The sequence below is a fragment of the Liolophura sinensis genome, chromosome 9 (assembly GCF_032854445.1).
Source record: "Liolophura sinensis isolate JHLJ2023 chromosome 9, CUHK_Ljap_v2, whole genome shotgun sequence".
Taxonomy (NCBI): Eukaryota; Metazoa; Mollusca; class Polyplacophora; order Chitonida; family Chitonidae; genus Liolophura; species Liolophura sinensis.
The window spans coordinates 18,962,207-18,989,502 of NC_088303.1; the positions used below are offsets into that span (position 1 = coordinate 18,962,207).

The 27,296-nt window shown below is 40.0% G+C and overlaps 2 protein-coding genes across 2 annotated transcripts in view; one reads left to right on the forward strand and one right to left on the reverse strand.

The window, feature by feature from the left end:
* The first annotated feature begins 404 nt into the window (after positions 1–404).
* LOC135475673 (GDP-D-glycero-alpha-D-manno-heptose dehydrogenase-like) lies at positions 405–1,412 on the forward strand. The gene has a single exon (XM_064755603.1). The coding sequence runs from the start codon at positions 405–407 to the stop codon at positions 1,410–1,412; it is 1,008 nt and encodes a 335-aa protein (XP_064611673.1).
* A 7,985-nt stretch (positions 1,413–9,397) lies between these two features.
* LOC135475494 (sodium-dependent neutral amino acid transporter B(0)AT3-like) overlaps positions 9,398–27,296 on the reverse strand; it is a 36,010-nt gene continuing 18,111 nt past the window's right edge. Inside the window, exons 3-10 of the mRNA XM_064755422.1 lie at positions 24,289–24,450; positions 18,744–18,854; positions 18,197–18,398; positions 17,241–17,359; positions 16,215–16,413; positions 15,539–15,698; positions 14,889–15,051; positions 9,398–11,096 (exon numbers count right to left, since the gene is read on the reverse strand). Of these exons, the coding sequence (XP_064611492.1) occupies positions 10,842–11,096; positions 14,889–15,051; positions 15,539–15,698; positions 16,215–16,413; positions 17,241–17,359; positions 18,197–18,398; positions 18,744–18,854; positions 24,289–24,450 (1,371 nt within the window). The 3' untranslated portion in view covers positions 9,398–10,841. The remainder of the gene's footprint in view (positions 11,097–14,888; positions 15,052–15,538; positions 15,699–16,214; positions 16,414–17,240; positions 17,360–18,196; positions 18,399–18,743; positions 18,855–24,288; positions 24,451–27,296) is intronic.

Genomic DNA, 27,296 nt, shown 5'->3' on the forward strand with positions numbered 1-27,296 from the left:
TTTGATCTGACTTAATTTAATAAATGTTTATAACTGTTCACAATCATATCTCCACACATAGATGTACCTACGGGGGCGGTCATTTTCATGGCCGAAGAACACCATCGTGTCCAAAGTGAAACAATGATCTTCTACAAGTTACAGACGAGCCTTCTCATTTATAACATGCCAACTCGCACGTCATGCATATTGGTAGAAGACAAATGGTCTTCAACGAACGTAAGACTGCGCGACTGGTCCCACCCATATCCGTCACCGCACATTATCCTAGTACCTTATGAATAATAAGTGTCAAGGAACGTATACAAATCCTCTTTCCAAGAAAAGGATTGAAGTCTATGTAATATAAATTTATGGAAATAAATTAAATTTGAGACATTTTTTGCAGCTACAGAAGAACTGTTATGGAATCAAATGAGAAATGCCTGCCAGGACGCAGCGGTGAGAATGGGCATGACATGGGAAGGAGCATTGGGCATGTTCTGGTCACGGGAGGGGGTGGCTACCTGGGCACCACGCTTGTACCCATGCTCCTAGAGCACGGCTACGAGGTCACCATATTCGACGTGTTCTTGTGGGGAGTGACTTACTCCCTTCCGTACGCCGACCATCCCAAGTTCCATATCGTAAAGGGGGATGTCCGGGACAGAGATCAGCTTGAGATTGCTATGGAAGGAAAAGATGGCGTCGTGCACTTGGCGGCAATAGTGGGCTATCCAGCCTGTGACCGCGATAAAGAGTCAGCGTACCAAATCAACGTGATCGGCACGAAAAACGTGACGGAACTGTTAAAGTCCTCGCAGAAGTTGGTGTACGCGTCGTCTGGATCGTGCTATGGCTCCGTAGAAGGCGTGTGCACGGAAGACACCCCGATTAGCCCGCTGACGCTGTATGGCAGCACTAAAGCAGAGGGGGAACGGCTGTGTGTTCAGGTGGGTGGTGTGGCTCTGAGACTGGCAACTGTGTTCGGCGTATCCCCTAGGATAAGACTGGACCTACTCATCAACGACTTTACTCAGAGAGCACTGTGTGAGGGAAAACTTGAGGTTTATCAAGGCAACTTCCGGCGCACCTTTCTGCACGTGAAGGACGCAGCGCGTGCGTTCATGTTTGCTCTACTCAATTACAAAGCGATGAAAAGCAAGGCTTACAATGTTGGAGACGAGCGTATGAATATGACGAAATCCGATGTCGCCATTGCCATTCAGAAGCTGGTAAAAGACTGCACAGTCACTGAGACCGTTGGAGAAGACTTGGACAAGAGAAACTATGAAGTATCGTACAACATGATAAAGAGCCTGGGGTTTACATCCACCATATCGGTGGAGGAAGGTATTCAACATCTCATTAAAGTCTTGCCGTATATGAACAGTTCGGAAATATCGCGTGCTCGTAACTTTTGGCAAATGTGAAATGTAGGAATGTTTATGCATTCCTGGGACATGTGAGGTAATAATGAGTAATGTGAGTAATAATTTCAAAAGTCGATCCCACAAAACCAGTTTTGATAGAAGCAAAGTTTTCTAACTCAGTATAAACGTATGGAATCACACTCTGTATAATCGTCTCCTAGAAGTCGTTGTTATTATTGCTGTTATTACACATGTAGTACGATGGGTTTCAGTTCTATAATGAGCTGTATCTGCAACTGCCTTATTCGAAGTTTGAGGATAAGCTCAGTATACGAATTACTATTATCAGCTATATCCATGATAAATGAGATCTGTGCATGTTTGGCTCTTTAGTGTTTCAATGGGCAAATATAATTTGGAAATTAAAACAAAAAAATATACAAAACTAATATGAATCAGACAACGATTCATTTGCTTTACTTTATTACCTCCGCCAAAAAAAGTTGTATTTTGACCAGCGTCTGCTTGATGGCTGTCTGTCTGATGTCTGTCTGTCTGATGTCTATTTGTCTGTTTGATGTCTGTCTGTCTGATGTCTGTCTGTCAGGAACTTTACGGAAACAGCTATGAAGCTATTTGAGCATAGGTTAGCCTTTGGCTAAGAGTGATTTGATTACATTTTTGTGGTAATCTGCAGCAGTATTCGGATGAACAGAATTTTAATCGATTCTTTAATGTTAAGGCTGAGAACAGAAATATAGAATGTTGTTTATTTATCTGTGCAAATCGAGGGTATTTGTACATATTGCTGAAGCAGATTTTTGTACTCCTGTTGTGCCTTTCAGTTTTGTATTTATTTTGTGGGTTAAGTGACTACCGGTTTAATGTAGTTTTAAAATGCATTAATATGGTTACATGTACTAAGATGTCTATGAGTACATATGAAAGGTGTCTGACTGGTGTTATGTTTAAAATGTTGTTCCACTGAAAGCACAAAAGTACACTTAGAGGCACATGATCTTTTTCGTGAAAACTGAACACAAAATGAGACAAAATCTCTCAGCTTGATTGGCATGGTATACTAACTCGCCTTACCCGGGTTCTCCTTCTGCATGGAATGGACATCTGGAAATCTGGGCATACAGACAAAAAACCCTGGAACATAAAACTTACATAAACATAGGCCTTTCAAACGACAAAAAACCCTGGAATATAAAACTTACATAAACATAGGCCTTTCAAACGATAAAGAGCAAAGTGAAAGCAGGCACGTATAATAACGGAAATACTAATGTTTGAATGTATTTGCTTTACGTATTATTGCCTATGTATAAAGGCTAGAATAGACATAGAGTATCACTCAGCGTGAAGGATGAAGTGTGACATAAATGTAGGCATAACAATAAAGCTTTGAATCCACAAACTCCGACACCCAACAAGGCATCCACTTTTTTCTGAATGAAATCCAAATGACAGTGATATTTTATTCATTCACACTGTCTTCAAATACCGGTATGTATGTAAGTATGTATGCTTGAGGTAAAACGTTTTCCAGTCATATGACGACGAGGGGTCATTAGGTGTGAGTACATCACATGTGTCTTCCTGTGGCAAGGTAAGTACTGCCGCCACTGAAGTATCATGCCCAAGACACCAGACATGACACCCCACCCAGTCACATTATCCTGACGCCGGACCAAGTGCTGAGCGCCTGGCGAGGCAGCAGCAAGTACCATTTTTAAAGTCTTTGGTATGATCCAACCTCAGTATAATGCGACTGGGTGGAGTCTTTTGCATGATACTTAATTAGAGACAGCAATGTGGCTGTATGGATGGACTCACCCTGCCAGAAGAAGACACAGTATACGTACACACATCTAAAGACTACTTGTCGTCATGAGACTTAAATTGTTAAGTACGACGAAAAACCCAGAGCATACATACACACTTGAAGTTATGGAAAAGAACAACACTCCTACATGTGTCCAGTAACGTTAATGTTGTCATGCACGTATCAAACTGGTACTGATGAATCGCATGGGCTTAGGTGCTTTTCTGGTAGGCATACATTAACTGATCTTTTGTCCCGGTGTCTGTTACCATTTGTTACCTACAGAGCCATGCCCAAATGTAAAAGATCATTAAACTGTTCGACTAATGTTGATGAATTGCATTGTCACCGATGTTGATGAATTCTAGTGTCGCTGATGTTGTTGAATTCCAATGTTACTCATGTTGATGAATAGTGAAGTTTCGAGTTCGAACTCTTTTTTTCGCTAAAGGTGGGAAAAGTCAAAATATTAGGCAACTATTTCGGGATAACATTTACGATTGAGTGAGTTTGTGAGTGAGTGAGTGCTCGGGGTTTAACGTCGTACCACATTTACGATAACATGGGCATCTGAGAAAAAAAAATAGAGTAGACAAACGATTGAAGAAAGTGAAGAGTTTAACTTTAGTGAGCTTTTAAAGGAAAAATGTATCATTTGTGCTTCTGCAACAGGGTAAGACAAGTGTAAGAATTAACCCTCCATGGTTCGATGTATTTTTAACTTTTGATAACCTGTTCCTTTATTCATTGTGAACAGACATGTTTTGCCATGGTTGTTTATGTCAGGTGTTGCTCATCTGAGGACGCCATTTTGAGGACGCCATTGTGTGTCTTTTGGAAGGGCGTGTTCGCTACCGATTTTGTGGAAATGTGTTGATTTAGAAGACGTCATTGCTTTGGTACCCCTGTTCTACTGTATGCCCGGTGCTGTCCTACGTCATTGCATTGATGGTAGCCCTGTTCTACTGTATACCCCGGTGCTGTCCTATGCCATTGCATTGATGGTAGCCCTGTTCTGCTTTATGCCCCGGTGCTGTCCTACCGAATTGCATTGATGGTAGCCCTGTTCTACTGTATGCCCCGGTGCTGTCCTACGTCATTGCATTGATGGTAGCCCTGTTCTACTGTATACCCCGGTGCTCTCCTACGTCATTGCATTGATGGTAGCCCTGTTCTACTGTATGCCCCGGTGCTGTCCTGTTGGTATCGTTTACACAAGTGACAAAGGTTGCCTCACATTTTTCACGGTTTTCACCGTCAATTACAACAGATTTAGAACTCTACTACTCTATCTACTCTATTCCATGGATATGACGCACCACCACGATTTCTATTATCAAACACATCCTAATAGTTGCGTGCTGTTTCAGAGATATATGCTCATTATTCTTTTTAGAGATCGTTATTTGATCAATACCCCTCAGTTATTTACTGAATATATTTTCTACTAACAGAGATATGTGATTCATAAAATGAGATTTCCCTCAGGTTCTCACAGTGCTGTTCCGGCGATGTACGCATATAAGACAGTCCACGGGAGGCTACTCATTGTGGAAGTGTAATAGCATATAGTGGTTTCAGGTTTACTTCCCCTTATTTTTAAACTTTCTCTTACTTGTATAACTTATTCTACCGCACCCAAACGGTGCGATTGTTGAGTGAGTGAGTGCTTGGAGTTTAACGTCGTACTCAACAATTTTTCAGTCATATGACGACGAAGGAATCATTAGGGTGCATGTACGTGTAATGTGCCTCCTTGTTGCAGGACGGATTTCCACCGCTCTTTTATTTAGTGCTGCTTCACTGAGACGACTTACCGAAGGCAAGTAAGCCGCCCCACCCGAGCCATTATACTGATACGAGTCAACCAGTCGTTGCACTATCCCCTTCATGCTGAACGCCAAGCGAGGAAGTTACAACTTCCTCTTTTAAAGTATTAGGTGTGACTCGATCAAGGATTGATCCTGGATCTAGCTGTCCCGAGGGCGATTGTTGAGTAGACTTGTCTAATAAAACTAGGACGTATGCAGTTTAATGCGATTTTAGCATTCGATAAATCTCACAGTCTGAACACGGCTTATGAAATACATCCTGTTTTCAACCACACCATCTGAAAGCAGTTATTTAACTAAGTCAGTCAGGTTCTCCGTGGTCAGTTTCATTAAGATGACGATAAATCGAAATTGAACGGTGGACCAGGTGAGGGATATTTATTTCTTGTTTACGTCGTCCTCAAGAATGTTTCATTTATTCGTGAAACTGTCCTTTACTTTAACCACTGCAAAAACGGTATGTTGTAGACTACTTTCCTAGATTGGATTGTACTCAAATATTTCGTAACTTGTCTAAAATAGAAGTAAGTGTGAAGGTACAATTCTGATATGTTTCTATCTTCATCAGCAGATGGCTTTCAATGTACAGAAACTCTCCATATCTATTAAATTCCATACATAATTATATACATGTACCATGCTTGGTCTCTTTCTCTTTTTACAAACATCCCACAAGAAAGGCTTACGTGTGTAAAGCTTCCCAAGGAATCGAAATCCCAGATCCTGACATGTTAAATTGTTTGTGTTATGTCCAGAAAGGATTAGATGCTGCATGGTAATAGGGTTAATATGATAAGAACAAAAGAACACATTGGTTTGATCAACTTTTTATAATGTTCCACATTTCTTGCATTTTGACTTCAAGCATATACTAAATCTGACTGAGTAAGACCTACTTAGATAACAAAAAAGTAAATAAACAAGTGCATTTCTGGCTTCAGTGTACGGTACCTCCAAGTTGTCTATACAGGTACCTTTGGTAAGTGAGTTGACTAGTGTATACATGTGGGCTGGTCACCCGTATGCACAATCATCACACCTTTAATATTCCGCAGATTTAGACAAATGAAGCGTGGATTTCCATTAAAGGATCATTTATCACTCATCCTACAGCTGTCTGAATTTAACGGACATTACTGTAGGGCAATGAACTGCCAGTACTGACACTGACCAGGTCCCTTCTAGAATGCCTCCATCTTTTTGCATTGTCAAATATAACTCTTCTGTAAAGGAAAAAGTGACACACCGCGATCCCCAGTCGAATTCTAACACGAGCAGAACTCATGGAAGGTGTCAGGTTTCTAGAAACAAAGTCTAGAAGAAACGAAACAAGTCAAGTTCATTTTGAAAATCATTTTAATCCGCGATAAGAACCTAAGCACAACATTTGTCAACAACATGGCCGTTTTATTTTGGAGCTAGACTGTTACAATGTCACTAAAACTGTATAGGGTCATATAGCCCTAGTGTGGGGCTTCATTTGCGAGGTAACATATATACACAACGTGCGCTCATGACCCTTATGCCAATGATAACGTTTGCACCGGGTATGAAATGACATATTTTACTGTGGCAATGAATTTCATTATAGATCCATAAATCACAACGTTGTTAGTATTAAACTTGTAAAAACAGAAACGAAACGAATATATATGCGGTTTGCTTTGATCAATTGATGTATGAATCAGAGATCAATACCGGTGATTAAGTACAGACAAACATATATTTACCAAAATGACGGAGTAGTGGTCGACGTTGAAAACCAATAATTTCGATAAGATGCTAGAACTGACTTTAAAATGAAATCCAATAAACAGCAACGCAACGACTTTAAAAGGAGAAACCAAAATGCTCAATCCTGAAACCGTACAAATAGTGGTTAAACATCACCAAAGACAAGCGGAGTAGATATCACTTTTTTGGTTGTATTTGATGCCCACTACATTATAGTGATTTACTGATATGTACACAATAAAACCAGGAGTACTGTAATGCATGTGAATATTGGGTCGACAGGTTTGTTTGATATGTCTCGCTTGCATGTAAACCTGAATGCTTTGGTTTAACCGACTTCTTGTCGATCATATCTCTTAGAGTTACCTCCCTTCTTAGTACATCCTGGTAACTTTACACAAAATTACAGATCTAACTCTGAACATTTCAATCCACATTGTCAACCAGAATTACTATGTACAAACATACTCAAAGAGATGCCTCTATTTTCAAGTGAAAATGAGAGGGTTTATAATTCAAACATGAAATGAATATTAAAAAAGAATTGCTTTACACGTAGTTAATGTATGCATTTGTGTAACCGGTAGGGCTATGGACGACACCGTATACCTTTTGTGAACAGTAAGCTAGATTGTCCTCAATATGTTCTCAGACCTGCATCTTCTCGCACGACAGGTTCATGCAGTTTAGGGAATAAATGTTAAGTATGGAGCAAATAAATGAGAATATTATGCCATATCATGATCCTATTCTGGAAATGTAACTAAAAGTTGCAATGTAAGTGAAATACGTTTTGCTGCTTTAAACAAAAAGTGTTGCAGTTATCTGACTACACTGTATATGTAGCCCTATTTTGTGTATGTCATCAATAGTTGTCACGTCCCTGTAATTGTAGCCCTATTTTGTGTATGTCAGCAATAGTTATGACGTCACTGTAAATGTAGCCCTAGTTTGTGTGTGTCATCAATAGTTGTCACGTCACTGTAATTGTAGTTCTATTTTGTATATGTCATGATTAATTGCCACGTCACTGTATATGTAGCTCGATTTTGTATATGTCATCAGTAGTTGCGTTATTACTGTATATGTAGCCTTCTGTTGTAGATTTTGCAGAATAAATCTGCGGTCACAGTAAACATTTTTGTAAATCTCTCCAGGAGTTGTCATGTTATTGTAGGCCTATATATAAACTCTATGATCCAATAACTGTGATCTAAATTGAGCTTCTGCTCTATACATATAGCTACCTATGAAACCACCGTTAATTTACATGTACAGACAATGACAAATAACACGATTCCTACTGAGTTTATATATAATATGCATGTCTAACTGACGACAGAGCAAGAAATATGTTGCATTGATAGTACTTGGATGTACCTGAGAGCACACAAACAAACACATTCACCACGCATGCCACTCAAAGCACCGTTGCATAAAATAACATATGACATATGCTCACAAACGGTTGCATGATGTTTTCTGTAACATGGTGTAAAATATATCCCCTATACATGTATAAGGACACTGTTTTAAAGGAAAATGCTGACATGAACAAAATATAATATACGTATACTTTAGATAAAACAACATCTGCGCAATTCAGTATCTCCACATTATTTTACTGTCACGAGAGGAAACTAATATCGTCTTGAATTCCCCTGAATTGTAGGCGTCGTGCAGAAACAAGAATGGTAGCTGCCAGACGTGCTTAGAAAGAGCAAAATATTTTATTATTATTTTTATGCACGTTTATCTTAAACAGCTGTAGGGCCTGATAATGATTACTCTTCAGTACATATGCACTATAACTGATTTCAAATCTAGTTTGCTAACAGCCAGTTTACTGGTCGGTGGTGTCAAATGATTATTCTGATATTTTTTTTTTAATTTAGTCTTATTTTAATAGTTTCTCTATAAATCACAAGTAACTCTAAAAGTCAATATTTCGTTGTATTTATTTCATGTAGATTCCTTTTAGTTCTATAATAATTTTATCTTGAATGATCTTGGATGATGAAGATGCCTTGTATTAATTGCCTGACGATGATACAGCTTCCTAAATATCGTTAATATGGCGGTAAAGTCCACACTTCAGCCGTAAGAAAGTTTGGCAGTAGTTTGCCAAAAGTCAATGGTTTTATTTTGAACACTCCAATTTTCTCCTCCTACGAATTGATTCCGTCGTACAAGTAAAATATTCTTGAGTATGGCGTTGAACAACAATCAAATAAATATATATTACAAGTGAGTGAGTGAAATTATGAATTTGGCGATAAATATTACAAGAAAAGACACAGTTTATAGCTACTTCTACTATACGTGGATGGGCACGATGATTACTGACTGATATGAGACTACATCTTAAAGTTTTTGAATTCTGTTTCAACCAGAGATGATATACACAAGGTGTAAGATGATGTGACATTCACCCATGGCACGACTGTCATGTACTGGGGGAAAAGAGCCCTAAGACATCTACAGGGCAGTGGAAATTTCTAAGAAAAGCATTTGTCAACACAGATGACCTTTTCGTCAATTTTAACAGGACGCCCCACACACCGATGATCTACAGCATTTGCAGCGATGCCGTTTGCGGCATTTTATCGTTTATTTTGTTGAGGGACGTGACACAGCTTGCAGGTGTTAATTTTGCAGCTTGTGTGGTCGATGGAGAAGAATAGCATGTGCTATGGACATTTCTAAACTGGCAATCAAGAAAATTCACCAGACCAATGATAATCAATATGGTCGCGAGCTGGCCAAACGGATATCCCACATAATGGTCACAAATCTTCAATCTTCCGGCGACGTTATGACGTCATCATCACTTTCACTAAGGTGAACTGAAACGTTTTTAGGAGGTGGCAATACATTCGCCGGTTGGGATTCAATGCCACGGATTCTATAAGGGCAGATGCTCCTGTTTCAAACGTCATCACAACACCATAAGACACTTCTATAATTAAGCTTTAAAATGTGTCAAGCTGTGCCAAGTGATCAGTATTCAGCCACATTCACTCCCGTTTGGTCATATTCACTTCTTTTCGGACTCGTTTGCTTCTACTCCGCCACGTTCATATCTACTTCGTTATCAGCATACACGACCACTTCTATGACTTATGCTTGTCTCACCATCAGAACACACGGCAACTTTTGTGGCTTCTACTTGTCTCACTATCAGCACACACGGCAACTTTTGTGACTTCTGCTTGTTTCACCATCAGCACACACGGCAACTTTTGTGACCTCTGCTTGTCTCACCATCTGACATCAGCACACACTGCTACTTTTGTGACTTCTACTTATTTCACCATTAGCACACACGGCAACTTTGTGACTTTTACTTATTTCACCATTAACACACCCGGGAATTTTTGTGACCTATACTTGTCTCATCATCAAAAGTGAATATTCACTTTCAAACAAGAATAGAAAGATTTTTCTAATAAAAAATGAAAGTGTCCAACTTGGAGACCTTTGCTAAAGAGGAATGTGTTAACAGTACTATATTTTACCCGATTAGTATAATGCCTCCGGTTTCTTTGGAGACACATGTATTAATTAGAACTGAAAATAGTATTGGTGCTTATTACGTTTGAATGGATCCTAGTAAAATGATATTCCATGAAGCCTTGCGTGGTCTACATATGATGAGGGGGACGTCAAATATACACAATGCCTGAATTACCAGCACCCAGCATGCGCAGTGAGTGACTGAGCACCACACAACACACACAGTAAGTGACTGAGCACCACAGAGCGTACACAGTGAGTGACTGACCAGGACACTGCGTGCACAGTGAGTGATTGACCAGGACACAGCACAGCCCTGTTTTCTGTCACGCTGATTTGTGGTGCTGAGTGCTACCTTTCTGGGACTTGTTCATCACCAAACATAGTAGCCGTGCAAAACACGGCTCAAGTATACCTACTCTTTTGCACGTCACTGACTGAATCTTACATGTCTCTACACAGAATGTTATACCGTACCATGATTACCTTTATTGTACAAAGCAGTCGCAAAATTGCACTGAAAGGCCTAATAGTTTGCAGGCATCACGTGGCATTGCTTAAAAGTTGGCGACCTTTTCAAGGTGCCGGTTTGAAGGTGGGTTCTCTAAAGCCGAAGAAAATTCTCTCGAACAAGTTTGTCCGGTGGGGCTGGAGACCCCACTCCTCACGTAGTTCTTCAGCAGGGAAAAACGCTGGCGGCACCTCCCTCCACGGTATCAGGTTTTTCCAGCGAGCCAGCGCCACCCCCGGGATCCACAGAATCGAGCTGAGAATGAGGATGGCTGCGATCAGTTGACACCACCAGGGCCACGGCTGTAACACGGTCACGCCCTAAAGCAGACAAAATACCATAGCTGACAAAATTGCAATATTTAAATAACTAGCAGTGAAACAAGGCAGACGGGAAAAACGTGACACAGCCCGAACAAAGGCGATGACGTCTTGTGCTGATGTCCCTCATTGGACAGACAAACAAACAGACCAACTTATAGACAATCTCGTGGCAAACTGAAAGCCTCTACATGTGTCCCTGGAGAGGTTCAATTTGACAACCTAGGCAGTCTGATTATGAAGTACTTCGCGCAAAAAAATTAAAACTTCTTCCATATAGTCCCTGATTATACAGGGACAACAGGGACTTTCATTTCTAATATAAATCATCTGTGAGTGCTGTTTTCATTTAAGCCACTGAGACGAAACATTGAGTTATGGCACCAGATGGCCATTCGAGCAAATATAATCTTGTACATGTAGTAAGTACATGTTTTAGTAGCAGGTACATGTTCTAGTAGCAGGTACATGTTCTAATAGCAGGTACATGTTCTTGTAGCAGTTACATGTCCTTGTAGCAAGTACATGTTCTAATAGCAGGCTTATGTTCTTGTAACAGGCACATGTTCTTGTTGCAGGTACATGTTTTTGTAGCAGGTACATGTTTTTGTAGCAGACACTTGCCACGTACATTCCAGATGAATACTAACACATATGTTAAATGGATAGGGCCATATACAAGACGCCATAATTGAATACACTTTTTTTAATCACTTAATTGGTATTTTACGCCGTCGAATATCGGCCAACATCATGGCCAGCATTATGGTGGGATGAAACACATGACCATCCGCAGGTTACTGCAAATCTTCCGACGAACGAGACTTGGATCTTAAGAAGAGTCGATGAGCTGACAACATGGGATCTGGATTCTTGACAGTGAGATGCCAGACAGGTCGGCAGGAGCTAGCTGTCTATATCTAAAAGCTTTATTTCGCCAGTGAACGGTTGATTTGTTCTCAGAAACTCGACAGCTCTTTGCAGCCAGTCTCGAGGTGGGTGCCGTCATCGTTATGCCCTTTGGAAAGGTGCTGTTTCATGTAAAGCCCAGCCACTCGCTTTCACTCTCTCGTCAAATCGATCCTCAGCTAACACATCACCTCGCACGGATTTTTTTTCACGCTGATTTAAAGCGTGGGAATTAAGAATGCTATTTCAGACAGGAAACAGGTGACAAAAGTGCAGACGGAAATTTTGAGACTTGGAATAACGTCAGAAAGTCTACTAATATCCTCTAGTTAAAAAGCCAAGGTAGCGATGTAATTCTAGATGTAGATATTGATTCATGCGCTCGAGTTTCAAATAAAAATCTGACCGCTGTGAATGGTCGTCTACACTTTCTCTGACTGATTAAACGCCCTGTTCTCATCAAATACCACATTTATCTAGGCACATGAGGGATACCTAGACATTTTCACTTGCGGGATACTTAGACATTTTCACTTGCGGGATACCTAGGCATTTTGACTTGCGGGCTACCTATATATTTTGACATGCGGGATACCTAGACTTTTTTACTTGCGGGATATACCTAGACATTTCAACTTGCGAGATATCTAGACATTTTGACTTTCACATCATCGTTACTGATGTTTAATATAAATCTGCCGGTCAAAGGGCAAAGTTTGTCAACTTTCCTTTTTACAGCTAATGTTTATTTATTTATTTATTTATTTATTTATTTATTTATTTATTTATTTATTCATTCATTTATTTATATGTTTTTTACGCCGTATTCAAGAGCACTTCACTTCTACGGCGGCGGTGGGAGGAAACTGGACAGAGTCAGGAGGAAACCCACGAATATCCACAAGTTGTAATGGCGAATAACAGTTACACACCAATACTAATCCACGAAATTATTGGTGGCATTTTCAAATAATACTGTGAATCACACCAGAGTGATGCCCTTCTGGTTCTTCTTCTGGTTGCCCTTTGACGTGTAGTCCTGACGCTATCTCCGAATGGCATGTGGGGTCAAGTTCACACCATCGCCATTGCTTCCGAGGTAGCTTTCTGATTGGCTGTTGTCAAATCTCTCGTTAAACCATGAATCCTACTAAACAGGGTGTGATCATTGATTGAAAATAACACAACGCCCTCAACAACCTGTTCCATGGGCTGACCTGACTTATACCAAAGTTAATTTTACATACACCTGAAGACGGAGATTTGGTTCAGCTTCAAACTGTCAGATTAGAAGTAATGAATTGTATAACACATCGATGGAAACCTACCAATCGACAAGGTGCAATGTTTATATGGATAAAATGAAAGTCTCTGCTGTGTGAAATGAACGTATAAATTACCGTGCATTACTCAACTCGTTCCTTAGTCACCACAGTTGTTCAAAGAAGAAATTACAAGATGATGATCTTAATAAGCCAAATTCGTTCCGATAACGCACAGGCACGAAAGGGAAATGTCATATTCACACATTGACAGATAGATGACGAGACTTGTCGCTGATGACCACGTTGAGAATTGACCTTAACAATTACGCGAGATAACGTCAAGAGCCACTTATACAGCCGACTAAGTCGCCTTAGCTAACATTCAATTGCATATTAGATTTCAAATACTGATTTATCCTACTACTACAGTAACGACAAAGTTTTATCAACATTTTTGGAGCATATTAAACCGCCATTTTTTAATTTGTTGTTTATATATGAAAACCAAAATATAAACCGAGTATGTGCGTCATATTTTGGAACCTTTCTTCAGGGATCCGGTCATACCAAAGACTTTAAAAGTGGTACTTGTTGCAGCCTCACTTGGCTCTCGGCACTGCCATGTTAGAGCCAGCAAACAGGACTGACTTACCAGGTGTAAGTTTAATGTGACCGGATGGAGTGTCATGTCAGGTGTCTTCGGCATTTTACTTTAGTGGTGGTATCCCTTTGGCAGGCTAGGACTCGCCCTGCCACAAAAACCCTGAATATATGTACATTCACCTAATGGTTCATCGTCTTCAAATGCATGAAAATTTGTTAAGTACGACGTAAAACCCCAAGGGTACATACATTCATACTTTCATCGGCCAAAAACTGTGATTTAGAGATAAGCGTACAAAACTTCAAATGATAAAAAGAATATACCTTTGTGACAGATTTATCACATGAGTTTACCCTGTTTAATTTATTTATTGACACATTTATTTATTTATTTATTTATTTATTTATTTATTTTTTTATTTATTTAGTTATTTACTAGAGGTTTAACGATAGGCTTCAGCACATTACAGTTCCATCTACGTCAACCTTGATAGTCACATAAGCGGAGAAAGCCCGATAATACCTCAATAGAACTACCTTCGAGATAAATCCCGATTAAAGCAAGCTGTGGCTGGATTCGAACACGCGGCCGCACTGACCAAGGATCTGTCGCCTACAGAGTGCGCGGCTATTACTTTACATCTATGTTATTTATCGAAAAACAATCCTTTATGACCATAGTTCTTACCAACCTGACAGCCACGGTATAGGTAAATAAGTGAAGAATATTTCACTTATACGTCGGCGGCCAGCGTTATGGTGGGAGGAAACCGGGTAAAGCCAAGGAGAAATCCATTACCATTGGCAGGTTGCTGCAGACCCCACGTACCGCCGGAGAGGAAGCCAACATAAGTTGGACTCACAACGACGGCACTGGTGAGAAGCTCCTTGGCCATTGCACTGCGCTGGCGTGCTAATCACTTCGGTTACGGAGGTAATAATCTGTCTGGAGTTAAATACTAATAAAGTAAATAAATAAATAAAAATAAAGAAATAATAAATAAATATTTCTTACCAGTTCCGGATGCCAAGCAGAATAAGATGTCCCTTTTTGGAAAATCTCGATGAGGTTTGAAATAAATATTACAACCATTGTAATTGGCGCTAAATATCGCCAGCTGAACAGCCAGTAATAAGAAGGCCTATGACCAAGCATCAACTCTATGTCGTCACTGAATCTGCGCAAGAAAAATTATCAGTTCCATGGTGAGGGGTGATAACTGATCCTCGTGAAATACAGCAGTATGCCTATGACTGTGAGAAGTAGCTTTCTGGTTATCTATTATATGCATCATTTTATAGAACAGAACTGTCTTTCTACTCCCTACATGTTTGTTGAAAATTTATAGGACTGCAAGGTTTGCTATGTTTACCCTTGCAAGTTACATTCAGGGAGAAATTTAATATCAATATATATTATGATTATAACACATAATATCCTTTTTATTTGATCAATTTGGAATAAAATAAGTCGGCTAGAACTTAATGTTTTATACATGAACTGCCTAGGTATAGACATTGTAAACATTTCGGTGAATGAACGAAAGAAAGTATGGCTGATAGTAAAAACAAGTGAAATATTGTTGAGTATATGGTTGAGTAAATAAAAAAATAAAATAAAAAAATAAAATTAAAAAAATATAATGTATACACGTGTTCACTTACTGCTGCAGCCCATAGACATAAGACACGGCGATGCATTCTGTAAACGCTATGACCAAGAGCGGAATATTAGCTGAGAAGTCGTCGAATAGCTCGAAGACGTAAGGTCCGGTCGTTGTAGCGAAGGACAAAGATATGGCGCACATGACAAAACACACAACACCTACAAGATAAAAGGAAATCGAAAGTATTACTGACGTTAGTGAGAAACATTGCGCGCCTAAAACAGGGCAGAGCAAACAAGCTCCAAACTCGTCAGTTCATAAACAAAGACTACACACAAAGGTTCACAAAAATACACACGTGACAGCAGACAATGGTCTATTTTTACACAGCTTGGAACCCACTTTTTGACGAGTTATATTTCCTCATGGTACAGGGAAAATCTTCATAGGCCTCATTATGATGTTTTTAGCCATTATTACTGCATATAAAATAATAAGAAGTGAATTCTCCATCGGAATTAGTTATTAACACTTTTTTGTTAAGACACTATATAGTAGAAAATTGGTCACATATAGAAATGTTTTCGTGGAATTCCATCACTGTGGTGTTCATACCACCAGATCATAAGGGTTGAGACTTTGATTCATTGTTGGCTTGTTTCTTGATATGCAGAGACAGCGGTAACTTACACATACTGCATAGTTGGGCTAAGGAGGAAAAGTTTGAGGCTTACCACAAACGAGCTCTTTCCGGATTTTGATTAGCGTCATGTCATATATGGAGGTGAGCGCACCTTCCAGGGTACCGAACATACTGTCCAAGCCCAGAGTAAACAACATCAAGAAGAACAACACTGACCAGAGCGGAGCCAGGGGGAACTGGTTAATGGCCTCTGTGAACGCAATAAACGCCAAACCAGTTCCGGCGGCCGACTGAAAACATATTTACATTAATAATTAATAACGAGAACGTCTTAACTAAACAACCATATTCATCTGTTAATTGACTTGAGTTTTATTTTTCTGATAAGGTTTTGAACACCACTGACGTCTACAGCATGAATAGGTCTTAGCTGTCATGGATCGACCACATGTACAAAGCTTGGAATAAATGAATGATTATGGCTTAACGCCACGTCGGCTATATTTCAGCCATATTGTGACGAGTGTAAAGCTTGGAAAAGTAGTTAGGTAAGATTTATCAGACTTAGAGGTCTACAGAACAATTTTCAAAACATCACAATTTAAATGTATAAAAGTGGATAATAATATAGCCTGGAAACAAATATTTTTAAATAATATTTATTACGTATTTACTAACTAAATTTTGAAGAAAAAAAAACAGCTGTTTATCGATTAAATATCACATTTTGACTAAATTCAATCCTGTCGATGTCCAACTCTTTGCGGTGGGGGTATTCAGAGACAATATGCTGTGCAATGCTTTCATGAATGAGCTATGAACAAAGCAATAATTCAGATGCTGTAATTCTTCAACCTTTTGGCATGTTCGCAAGGTGGGTTTTTTTTAGCAAATTCTGCCCTGAAACTGGCCAATCCAAAAAATATAGCTTTGTCTCCAAAATAATATTAAAAATTTGGATAAATAGCACTGAAAATTTTTTACATGCGAACAGGTTGAGGAATTAGGGTAGTGCCGAAAAAATGGTCACCATGGCGTCACACCTGATGAGAAGGCTAGCGAACTAATATTGCTGAGTAGCATACCACGGATTAAATAGACTCAAGGATAAACTTACCTCTGATATGATTTTTTGAAAATTACAAACTTCTGTTATGTTGCTAACACCAACAGAAGACGTAGAGTTCATGGAATGTTGTCGTATGCATTCGTCGAAAGCAAGTGTTGCTTTGAAACCTGTCAACATGTAAGAAAGTTCTGAGGCCACAACACGGTACAAAGCTGTATAGAATTCTTCTATGTTCTACAACGGTGAAGAATTTTTTCTTATCCAGAGATACAATTAACCAGTGGTTTGTGTAATGTTGCCCCACACCATGCTACATGTACCTGGCGCGCGACACGCTTGGTAAGTCATCTTTATGTGACTACTTATATATCACTTTTAGGGCGGTATTGTAAAGTTATATAGTATGTGTGGTGTGGGTATTTATGTTTGGAATGGGTATTTGTATCTGGAGTGGGTATTTGATTGTGGAGTGGGTATTTATGTGTGGAGTGGATATTTGTATGTGGAGAGGGTATTTATTTGTGGAGTGGATATTTGTGTGTGGAGTGGGTATTTGTATGTTGAGTGGGTATTTGTATGTGGAGTGGGTGTTTGTGTGTAGAGTGGATATTTGTATGTGGAGAGAGTATTTACATGTGAGTGGATGTTTGTATGTTGAGTGGGTATTTATATGTGAGTGGATATTTACTTTATTTGTTTTGTTGTTTAAAGCTATATCCAAAAGACTTTCCCTCTGCGATGGTAGTAAGCCTTATGGTGAGAGAAAAGCCAGGATAAACCATCGACTGTTGGCAAGTTACTGACGACTTTCTCAAGTGAAACGATCATATTGGTAGAAAACGCATTGTCACTAAGATCCCAAAAACAATGCGAGCTGACGAATCTGCAAATTCCCCTGATAAAGTCCGGTACTGAACAAGCACCAGTGTCCTTGCGATTGAAATACAATACCGTGGATTTGGTTGGGCTTACATGTATCCAAGTGTAGAAGCCGATTCACTTACCTAATATAGAAAACACCACAGACGCTGTAAATATTGCAGTTAAAAAGTCGGTTATGGTCACAATCAATGTTTGTCGCATGAAGTTATTCCGGACTGGATTGTATGATGCCAAAGCAATGAGGCCTCCAAACGCTAACCCGAACGAATAGAAAATCTGCGAGGCGGCATCCAACCAGACCTGGGGATCCATCAATTTGTTCCACTGGAAACAAACAAGAGACAATCTCAGCTAAATATAACCTATACAAGGTAGATAGTCGTAAAAGTAACGGCGCATTTCAGCGCATAACGGCTTTCTCATTTTACTGGAGATCCATCCCAGATATCGGATTCCAGGATAATAACAAAGTGGTCCAGCATCCAGCTCACATTACGCTCTGAAAATACACCGGGTAATTATTTTACAGGCATCTTTGATCTGAATGCTGCAATATTGTTAACTGCAGGCATTACCGAGTCTATTTTAGGATAAGGCTAATAAGCCCATAGCTCTAGGTAATTTAAGATTTAGCCTGGCGCCAAAACTTTAGCTAGTGTGACAACTTACATCCGGAACAAACAAATGTTTTAATCCTTTCTCAAATCCAGGCAACGTAACTCCTCGGAAGAAAAATATCACCAAGACCAAATACGGAAATGTGGCTGTGACATATACCACCTGCAGAAATAGAAAATACATTTGTTAGCGTTGTGTGTTTGTCGTTCTTTTGATTTATGAGCATATTTTTTTTTACTTTTTGGCTTAAAGGTTACTGATGTTAAACAGCATCATAAAATGTATACCAGAAACTATAGTCGAGTTAACCCTAGCAAAATAAGTCTTTGAAGCGTGCTTTTAAAGATTCATGTTGTGGCATAGTTATAAATAAATCATAAACTCCAAATCTGTCTTCTCATGGCATTATTTGATCTCTCACTGTATTCATTCAAACACAAAGCCCTGGCTGACTCAGACGGATAAAGGAACGTCTGTCAGATCCAGAGACTAATGATGTCAGGCTAGGGCCTGGCGAAGACCAGGGGTTTACTTTGGACAATCCCTTTTACTTTGAGCAATGCGGTTTACACTTAACAATTCGGCTTACACCGAACAATACGGTTTAATCCTAGTCACCCGGTTTACTCCTAACCATCCGGTTTACTCTGAGCAATGCAGTTTACTCCACTTTACTCTGAGCAATCCGTTTAACTTCGAGCAATCTGGGCAATTAGGTTTACGCCGAACCATCCAGTTTACTCCTAGAAATCCGATGTACACCGAGAAATTTGGGTGTGTCTGGGCAATCCGATTTCCTTCACCCACAAAACTGAAGGTCGTCTTAGTATAGTGAAAACTTCTTGATTATGTTGTTGAAAACCAAACAATGAAACAAAATCGTTCAAATGTTGCCAATAGGCATACCATTTTCACTGCCCCTACATTTATTCTTGAATACTTAAAGTGATATGAGAAGTAGGTTATCTTTGTATTTTGTCTACCAGTTCATCCTCCGTGTTTTCCAGATAGACTTTCCCTGAGACTCCATCATAGCAACGTCTTCTGGAAGGCCACTTCATCTTGACTATCACCTAATTCCTTGCCTAAGGCGAGAAAACGAATGCTATCGGTCTGCATGAAACAGCGCTTATGTCTGCTAGACTACTTAACATAAGCTCCTACAGACGCCTAGATCGCTGAAGGCGGCCAAAAGTCCTAGGAATCGTAATCAGATTTCCTCTTCCCCAAGGTAACTGCATTTATATCCTTAACAACACAACATTGTCAAACCTGCGGCACCGATATTAACGAAATGTTTGAGCAATATGCTAGGCTGATTTCAGCCCAATCAGTAGTAATCAACACGCATAACTCTGTTTGGTATCAAAACGACTTAAATACTAATAATATTATAACCTGTTTGCCATAGAGCACTCTGAATTTGCAATGATCTCTCAAGCAATCGACGGTTTATTAGTTGTGACATTTAGCAAAATTTCTGCATTGCACATGTCACCGGGTCATCTGGCCTGGACAATTTGCACAAAGCGCTGGCCAGATGTGTTCTTCGAGCCAGCATTGCTGGTAAACGCTGTACAGAAAGTCAACAAGCCATCATAGTGGATGCTACACAGAAAAGCTAACCAGACATCATAGTGGATGCTACACAGAAAAGCTAGCCAGACATCATAGTGGATGTACACAGAAAAAAATAGCTAGACATCTTGGTTGATCCTACACAGAAAAATACTAGTTAGGCATCATACTAGATGTTGAGCCCCAAAAAACAGCTAGACATCACAGTGGATAAAACAAAATAGATACCATAGTGAATTCTTCGCAGAAAACACTAGTTAGACATCATAGTGGATGCTACACAGAAAAAACTGGCTAGACATCATAGTGGATGCTACACAGGAAAAACTAGCTAGACATCATAGTGGATTCTACACAGAAAAAACTAGCTAGACATCATAGTGGATTCTACACAGAAAAAACTAGCTAGACATCATAGTGGTTGCTGCACAGAATAAACTAGTTAGATATCAGAATCGAGGCTACACTGAAAACTAGTTAGATGTCATAGTTGAAACTGCATAGAAAGACTTAATCAGACACCATGGGGAATGCTGTACAGAAAAAAGAATAGTTAGACTTAGTGGATGCTGCGCAGGAAAACTAGCTTTATGTCATAGTGGATACTGGGAAGGAAAATTTAGTCAGACATCATAGTGGATACTGCAAAGAAAAACTAGGTTTATATCATAGTGGATGCTGCAGATAAAACAACTAATTTAGTCAGACATCATAGCGGATGCTCCGCAGAAAAAAACAGTTAGATGTCAAAGTGGGTGGTGCACAGAAAAAAACTAGTCAGACATCATAGTGGATGCTGGGCAGAGAAACTAGTTAGATGTCATAGTGGATGCTGGACAGAAAAACCAGCTAGATTTTATTATGCGACAGTGATGATTAATTCAGTGTGTGTAACGTAGGATGCTTAGTTAGGAGCATGATGCAGGGATAACGCATATGCTTCCTGACTTACGGCCTTGGCTACCGTCACGAGGTTTGTCAGGTGCCAGGCTGGTGGTTTACGCCATGCACTCCGGGTTTCTTCCCTATACCAATAAATCTGACCTGGCAGTCTTATCAGTGAATTATAGAGTATGTAGAGTAATAACAATAGATCGTTAGCCTCACAAAATTTAACATTTAATGGCACATCTTCAAGTAAATAAAATCAACTGAGAGATGGAGTAGGTTTTCATTGATTAATAAATGCAAACAACAAATTCGAGAGTTCCGTTAAGAACCGTAGTGAAATATGATAATATTGCAACCACGGATACATGCGTTGGAAACAAAGTATTATGTCCTCAAATATTTGCGTTTTACACCATGATTTTCACGGTGTACAGTAGAGTATACTAAACTATTCTTTCAAAGTGAATTGCACTTTGTTCAGTAATTTTGCTCCGCAAGGGACTGGCTGCAGCACTCAAGCGGCGAAACGATACAGATGAGGATGTTGCCTGCTTCTATTTCCAGCCACACTCATCACCCACTTCAAACATCATTTCTCTTTCTTTCAGCGGCTGGCGATTGCTGCGCGAATGTTGCAAAGTGACTCATATATTTATTATCCAATTTTAGGCATAGAATGTCAGTTGTTACTCAGCTGAATTCTATGACGTTCCCACCAGACTGCTAATGGAAAATCCCCACGCAGCCATAAACGGACGCAACATCTACTTCACGGAAAGCGGGTCATAAAAAACAGGATGACATAAGTCAATCGATGAAGGGGTTTTCATTTTGTGCCACGACATAGTGAATACCAAACACAACCAACTACTTTTCAATTATCGTCTGTTTAATAATGGATGAAATTAACGCTCAACGTGAAAAAACGTGAGGCTCACGAACTCATATCGAGACCACGTGTGGAGATGGGACTTGTCTGTGTATCACATATTGTGTGCCTACCAACTATCCCTCCAGACGTGGGGCAGGGTCGTATGTGTACCAGGTGTGCCTACCAACCATCTCTCCAAACTTGGGGTATGGTCGTATGTGTACCAGATGTAGTGGGCCTATCTACTATCTCTTCAGACATGGGGCAGGGTCGTATGTGAGCGAGGTGTAGTGGGCGTATCTACTATCTCTCCAGAGATGGGACATGGTCGTATGTATACCAAAGGTAGTTTGCCTACTTACCATCTCTCCAGACAAGGGACAGGGTCGTATGTATACCAGATGTTGTGTGCCTATCAACTAACTCTCCAGACATGGGGCAGGGTCGTATGTGTGCCAGATATAGTGGGCCTATCTACTATCTCTCCAGATATGGGACAGGGATGTATATGTACCAGATGTAGTGTGCCTATCTATTTTCTCTCCAGATATGGGACAGGGGTCGTATGTGTAACAGGTGTGGTGGGCCTACCAACCATCTCTTCAAACGTGAGGTATGGTCGTATGTGTGCCAGGTGTAGTGGGCCTATCTAGTGGTAGTGGTAGAGCGTCCGCTTCGGGACCGGTAGATCCAGGATCAATCCTTGATCGAGTCACACCTAAGACTTTAAAAGAGGAAGTTGTAGCTTCCTCGCCGGGCGTTCAGCATGAAGGGGATAGTGCAACGACTGGTTGACCCGTATCAGTATAATGGCTCGGGCGGGGTGGCTTGCTTGCCTTCGGTAAGTCGTCTCAGTGAAGCGGCACTAGATAAAAGAGCGGTGGAAATCCGTCCTGCTATTACACGTACATGCACCCTAAGGATTCCTTCGTCGTTATATGACTGAAAAATTGTTGAGTACGACGTTAAACCCCAAGCACTCACTCACTCACTTAAACGCGGGTTATGGTTCGTATGTGTACCAGATGTAATGTGCCTACCAACTATCTCACCAGACGTGGGACAGGGTCGTATATGTACCAGATGTAGTGGGCCTACCAACCATCTTTCCAAAAGTGGGGTATGGTCGCATGAGTATCAGATGTAGAGTGCCTATCTACTACCTTTCCTGACTTGAGACAGGGCCGTGTGTACACCAGGTGTAGTGGACCCCCCAACCATCTCTCCAAACGTCGGGTACGGTCGTATGTGTACCAGATGTAGTGGGCCTATCTACTATCTCTCCAGAGATGGGACAGGGTCGTACGTGTACAAGGTGTAGTGTGCCTACGAAAACGTGGACGTAGAGTATGGTCGTATATGTACCAGGTGTAGTGTGCCTACCAACTGTCTCTCCAGACATGGGACAGGGTCGTATGTGTACCAGATGTAGAGTGCCTACCAACTATCTCTCCAGACATGGAACAGGGTCGTATGTGTACCAGATGTAGAGTGCCTACCAACTATCTCTCCAGACATGGGACAGGGTCGTATGTGTACCAGGTGTAGTGTGCCTACCAACTATCTCTCCAGAAGTGGGACAGGGTCGTATGTGAGCGAGGTGTAGTGTGCCTATCAACTGTTTCTCCATACATTGGGCAAGGTCGTATGTGTACCAGATGTAGTGTGCCTACCAATTATCTCCCCAGACATGGGACAGGGTGGTTTGTATACAAGATGTAGAGTGGCTACCAACCATCTCTCCAGAGATGGGACAGGGTCCGTATATGTACCAGGTGTAGTGTGCCTACCTACTATCTCTCCAGAAGTGGGACAGGGTCGTATGTGTACCAGATGTAGTGTTCTTACCAACTATCTCTCCAGACATGGAACAGGGTCGTATGTGTACCAGATGTAGTGAGTTTACCAACTATCTCTCCAGACATGGGACAGGATCGTATGTGTACTAGGTGTAGTGTGCCTACCAACTATCTCCCCAGACCTGGGACAGGGTCGTATGTACACCAGGTGAAGTGTGCCTCCCAACCATCTCTCCAAACATGGAGTATGGTCGAAGGTGTGCCAGGTGTAGTGGACCTGCCAACTGTCTCTACAGACGTGGGACAGAGTCGTATGTGAGCCAGGTGTAGTGTGCCTACCAACCATTTCTCCAGACGTGGGACAGGGTCGTATGTATACCAGATGTAGTGTGCCTACCAACTATCTCTCCAGAGATGGGACAGGGTCGTATGTGTACCACGAGTGTCTTTTACCTACCTTTCCAGAAGATTTAATGCCCTTGATGAGGCACAGATAGACGACGACCCATGCTCCGATCAGGCACAAGGAGAGCTGCCAGTTTAACACCGGTGTTGCCTCTATGTTCGCAGCTGTGTTCAGCGTGTTTCGATACCAGAAATAAGTCGTCGGACTGCTGATCTGAAAGACAAATGGTACATCATTCGTCGTGGACTTTTGATACATCCTCTTTGCCATTAAAATAAACCAAAACGATAAAGCGACGTAAGTGTCGATTACATCTCCAGGCTAAAAAAGTTTTGTTTATATTTTAAAATTTTCCCATTTGTAGTAGCAAGTATTTAAAACAAGATAAAATTCGGTGACCTACTGGAAACCACATGTTTTGACGTCAAAACACAATCACATATTGGATACTTTGAAATTAGTCAATTTTTGTTAAATTATCTCTTATTATTTGCCAATTTTAATATCTAGTGCTTAAAATAATGTGAAAAACCCACCATACAAATTTTTGCTTGTGTGTCTGCTTGTGTTTTCGTACGAAAAATGTAAACATAGTACTTTAAAGTATTTTGTTACGTATCGCCTTTCACTCAGCTCACACATTTCTCCTTGTTTTAAATAATCTAGAGCGATTGTTTAGGTAACTGTGATTAAAATGGCATGTGTGTTTACTAACGTCGAATAAAGGCGTGTGATTTTAAACTGGTGTTTAACGACGTTGTCTAGAATTTCTCGGTAACAGAACAGGTTTAACGATAAAGGAAATCGGAATGTCCGGAGTAAGCCACCGACCTTCACCAGGTACCTAACAAAACTCGTGCCCTAAAGTCGTAAAAAGCTGGATTCGATCACGCAACCTCACTGATCAAGTGCTTGATGGTTGGGGACGAACTAGCAATTTATGGTCCTTCTCAGCCAGTTAGACCACTGCCTACCGTTTTATGTATCTATATTCCAACATTTTCAGTTGTCTCAATCGCCACATCAGTTATGGCAAGTTGCTGCCAGATTAGCTGTATTCATTATACTTTATTATTTATACTTCATAATGCAGGTATAACCCAATTCATATACAGGGTACGTATTTTAGTATATATTATAACGCCAACATGTCTTTTCTTGATGACTTCGATACATCCACATAACGCATGTAGTAGAAATCTTATAGTAAATAAGGTAGGTATTTACATTTACAAATAAAGACTGTACTCTGGTATAAATCGGCACTTTTATGTCTTAGGCATAATACTACGGCACGTAAGAACAAAATTCAATGGGTGAAAAGTTGACATTTATATTTTTCTCGAAATTTTTACTTTCTTATCATGAGGTTATCATATATATATATATATATATCATATATATGAATAGGCATATTGAAAGGAATATTTAAAACCTTACACAAATTTCCTTGGTGTTGCACTGTATGCAAAATTAATTTTCTGGGACAACTAAATGGACAACTTAAAACCACACATAAATATACTTTCAATTATTCTGTTAGATTTTGTGAAAAGAATTGAAGGCGTTCAAACATTTGAATTCTAATGTGGACTTTATGGACCATACCATCACAGGTTAGTAACTCTGACGTCACAGAAAGTTTTTCAAACTCTAATCATGACAGTGAAAAAGAACTCTTTTTATCCCTGAGTGAAATATTACTGAAATAATGTTCCCAAAAATTCCTTCTTTCTGATGAACATCAGGAATGAAAGGTGATGTGACGACAGAGTTCCCAGATACTGTCAGTGTGGCTCATAAAGCCCACCATGATATTCAAATATTTGAATACCTTTCAACACTCCTCAAAAAATCTGTAAAAATAGGTGAAAGTATTTTTATGTACAGTTTTCATTTATCTGTGTGATGAACCTTACTTCATATTTTAGCTTTTTTAACTTAACAAGACTGCAGACATTATGTGCGTGGCGTTCTTTCGAAAAAAAATTCGAAATTTCAACATAGGAATGTCAAAATTTTAGAAAAAAGTCGAAATTTCGAAAAAAAAGTAGTGAGAAATGTATGACAAGAGTAAGGATTCAGGATTAAATATGTCCAATGTGAATCGAAACAAACAGGTAATGGAGAGAAACTGGCAACGTTTGACATTTTTATTGGGGTTGATACGAAGAAATAAGTGCTGAACTGTAGTTTCTATATATAACCACCACAGACAACAACCCGCCACATTTAGAAGGTTTTGGTTAAAAATTATAAATATTTCTGTCTATTAACTAGATTATACATTGTATTATAAATTCCTCGTTTGACCAGATCATATGACTGAGAAAAATAAAGGATTAAATTATTATGACACTAATATGTCTTTTCTCATCATGCAACCACAATGTAACATTTCTATATCTTAATGTACTTCATGTTTTCGCCAATTCCCACGAATCACACTGTCATCGGTGGTCTGCTTTTACACTTTATGCTGTAGTATTTTACATTGGATTAATGGGAGAAAAAGTCTGAAGAATGACATTAATATCTCTTTTTTTCAGTTTTCTACAGCTACCAGCACTGTGCTCCGCGTTAGTTGTTTCTATTAAGTACTATTGGATTTTACTTATCAGTACCTTAGATGTAGGGTCCTACTTTGACTGCCCAGAGATGTACATGTCTGCGGAGAAGGGATTTTGATTGGCAAACGGCAGCGTATCATAGCAACAGCCAACGTGAAACACAGCTCGTTCAGGCTGTTTACTGAGAAGTCTGGGCGGCGCTACCTTTGTGTCACAGAGCTTTGTTGACCGTATCTAATTCCACGGTCATTTACGCGCTATTGTTTGCACTGGCGAAAGCATTGTGACTGACACACTTGATATCATTGTGTGTGCTGGGCTTCCGTGTTATGACCTCCTTACACGCTCCCTCGGTCGATATTGCAAACACAGCATTACCCGGATGTAAGTCATAGTTAATACAGCCCTCCTGGATAAAACACATAACACATCAGCGCTGTTCGCCATTGACAGAATGACAGAGTACATTCTTGAACGTTACAAATCTTT

Excerpts from the sequence above, each read along its gene's own strand:
- LOC135475673 (XM_064755603.1), top strand. The coding sequence starts at position 405 with ATGGAATCAAATGAGAAATGCCTGCCAGGACGCAGCGGTGAGAATGGG.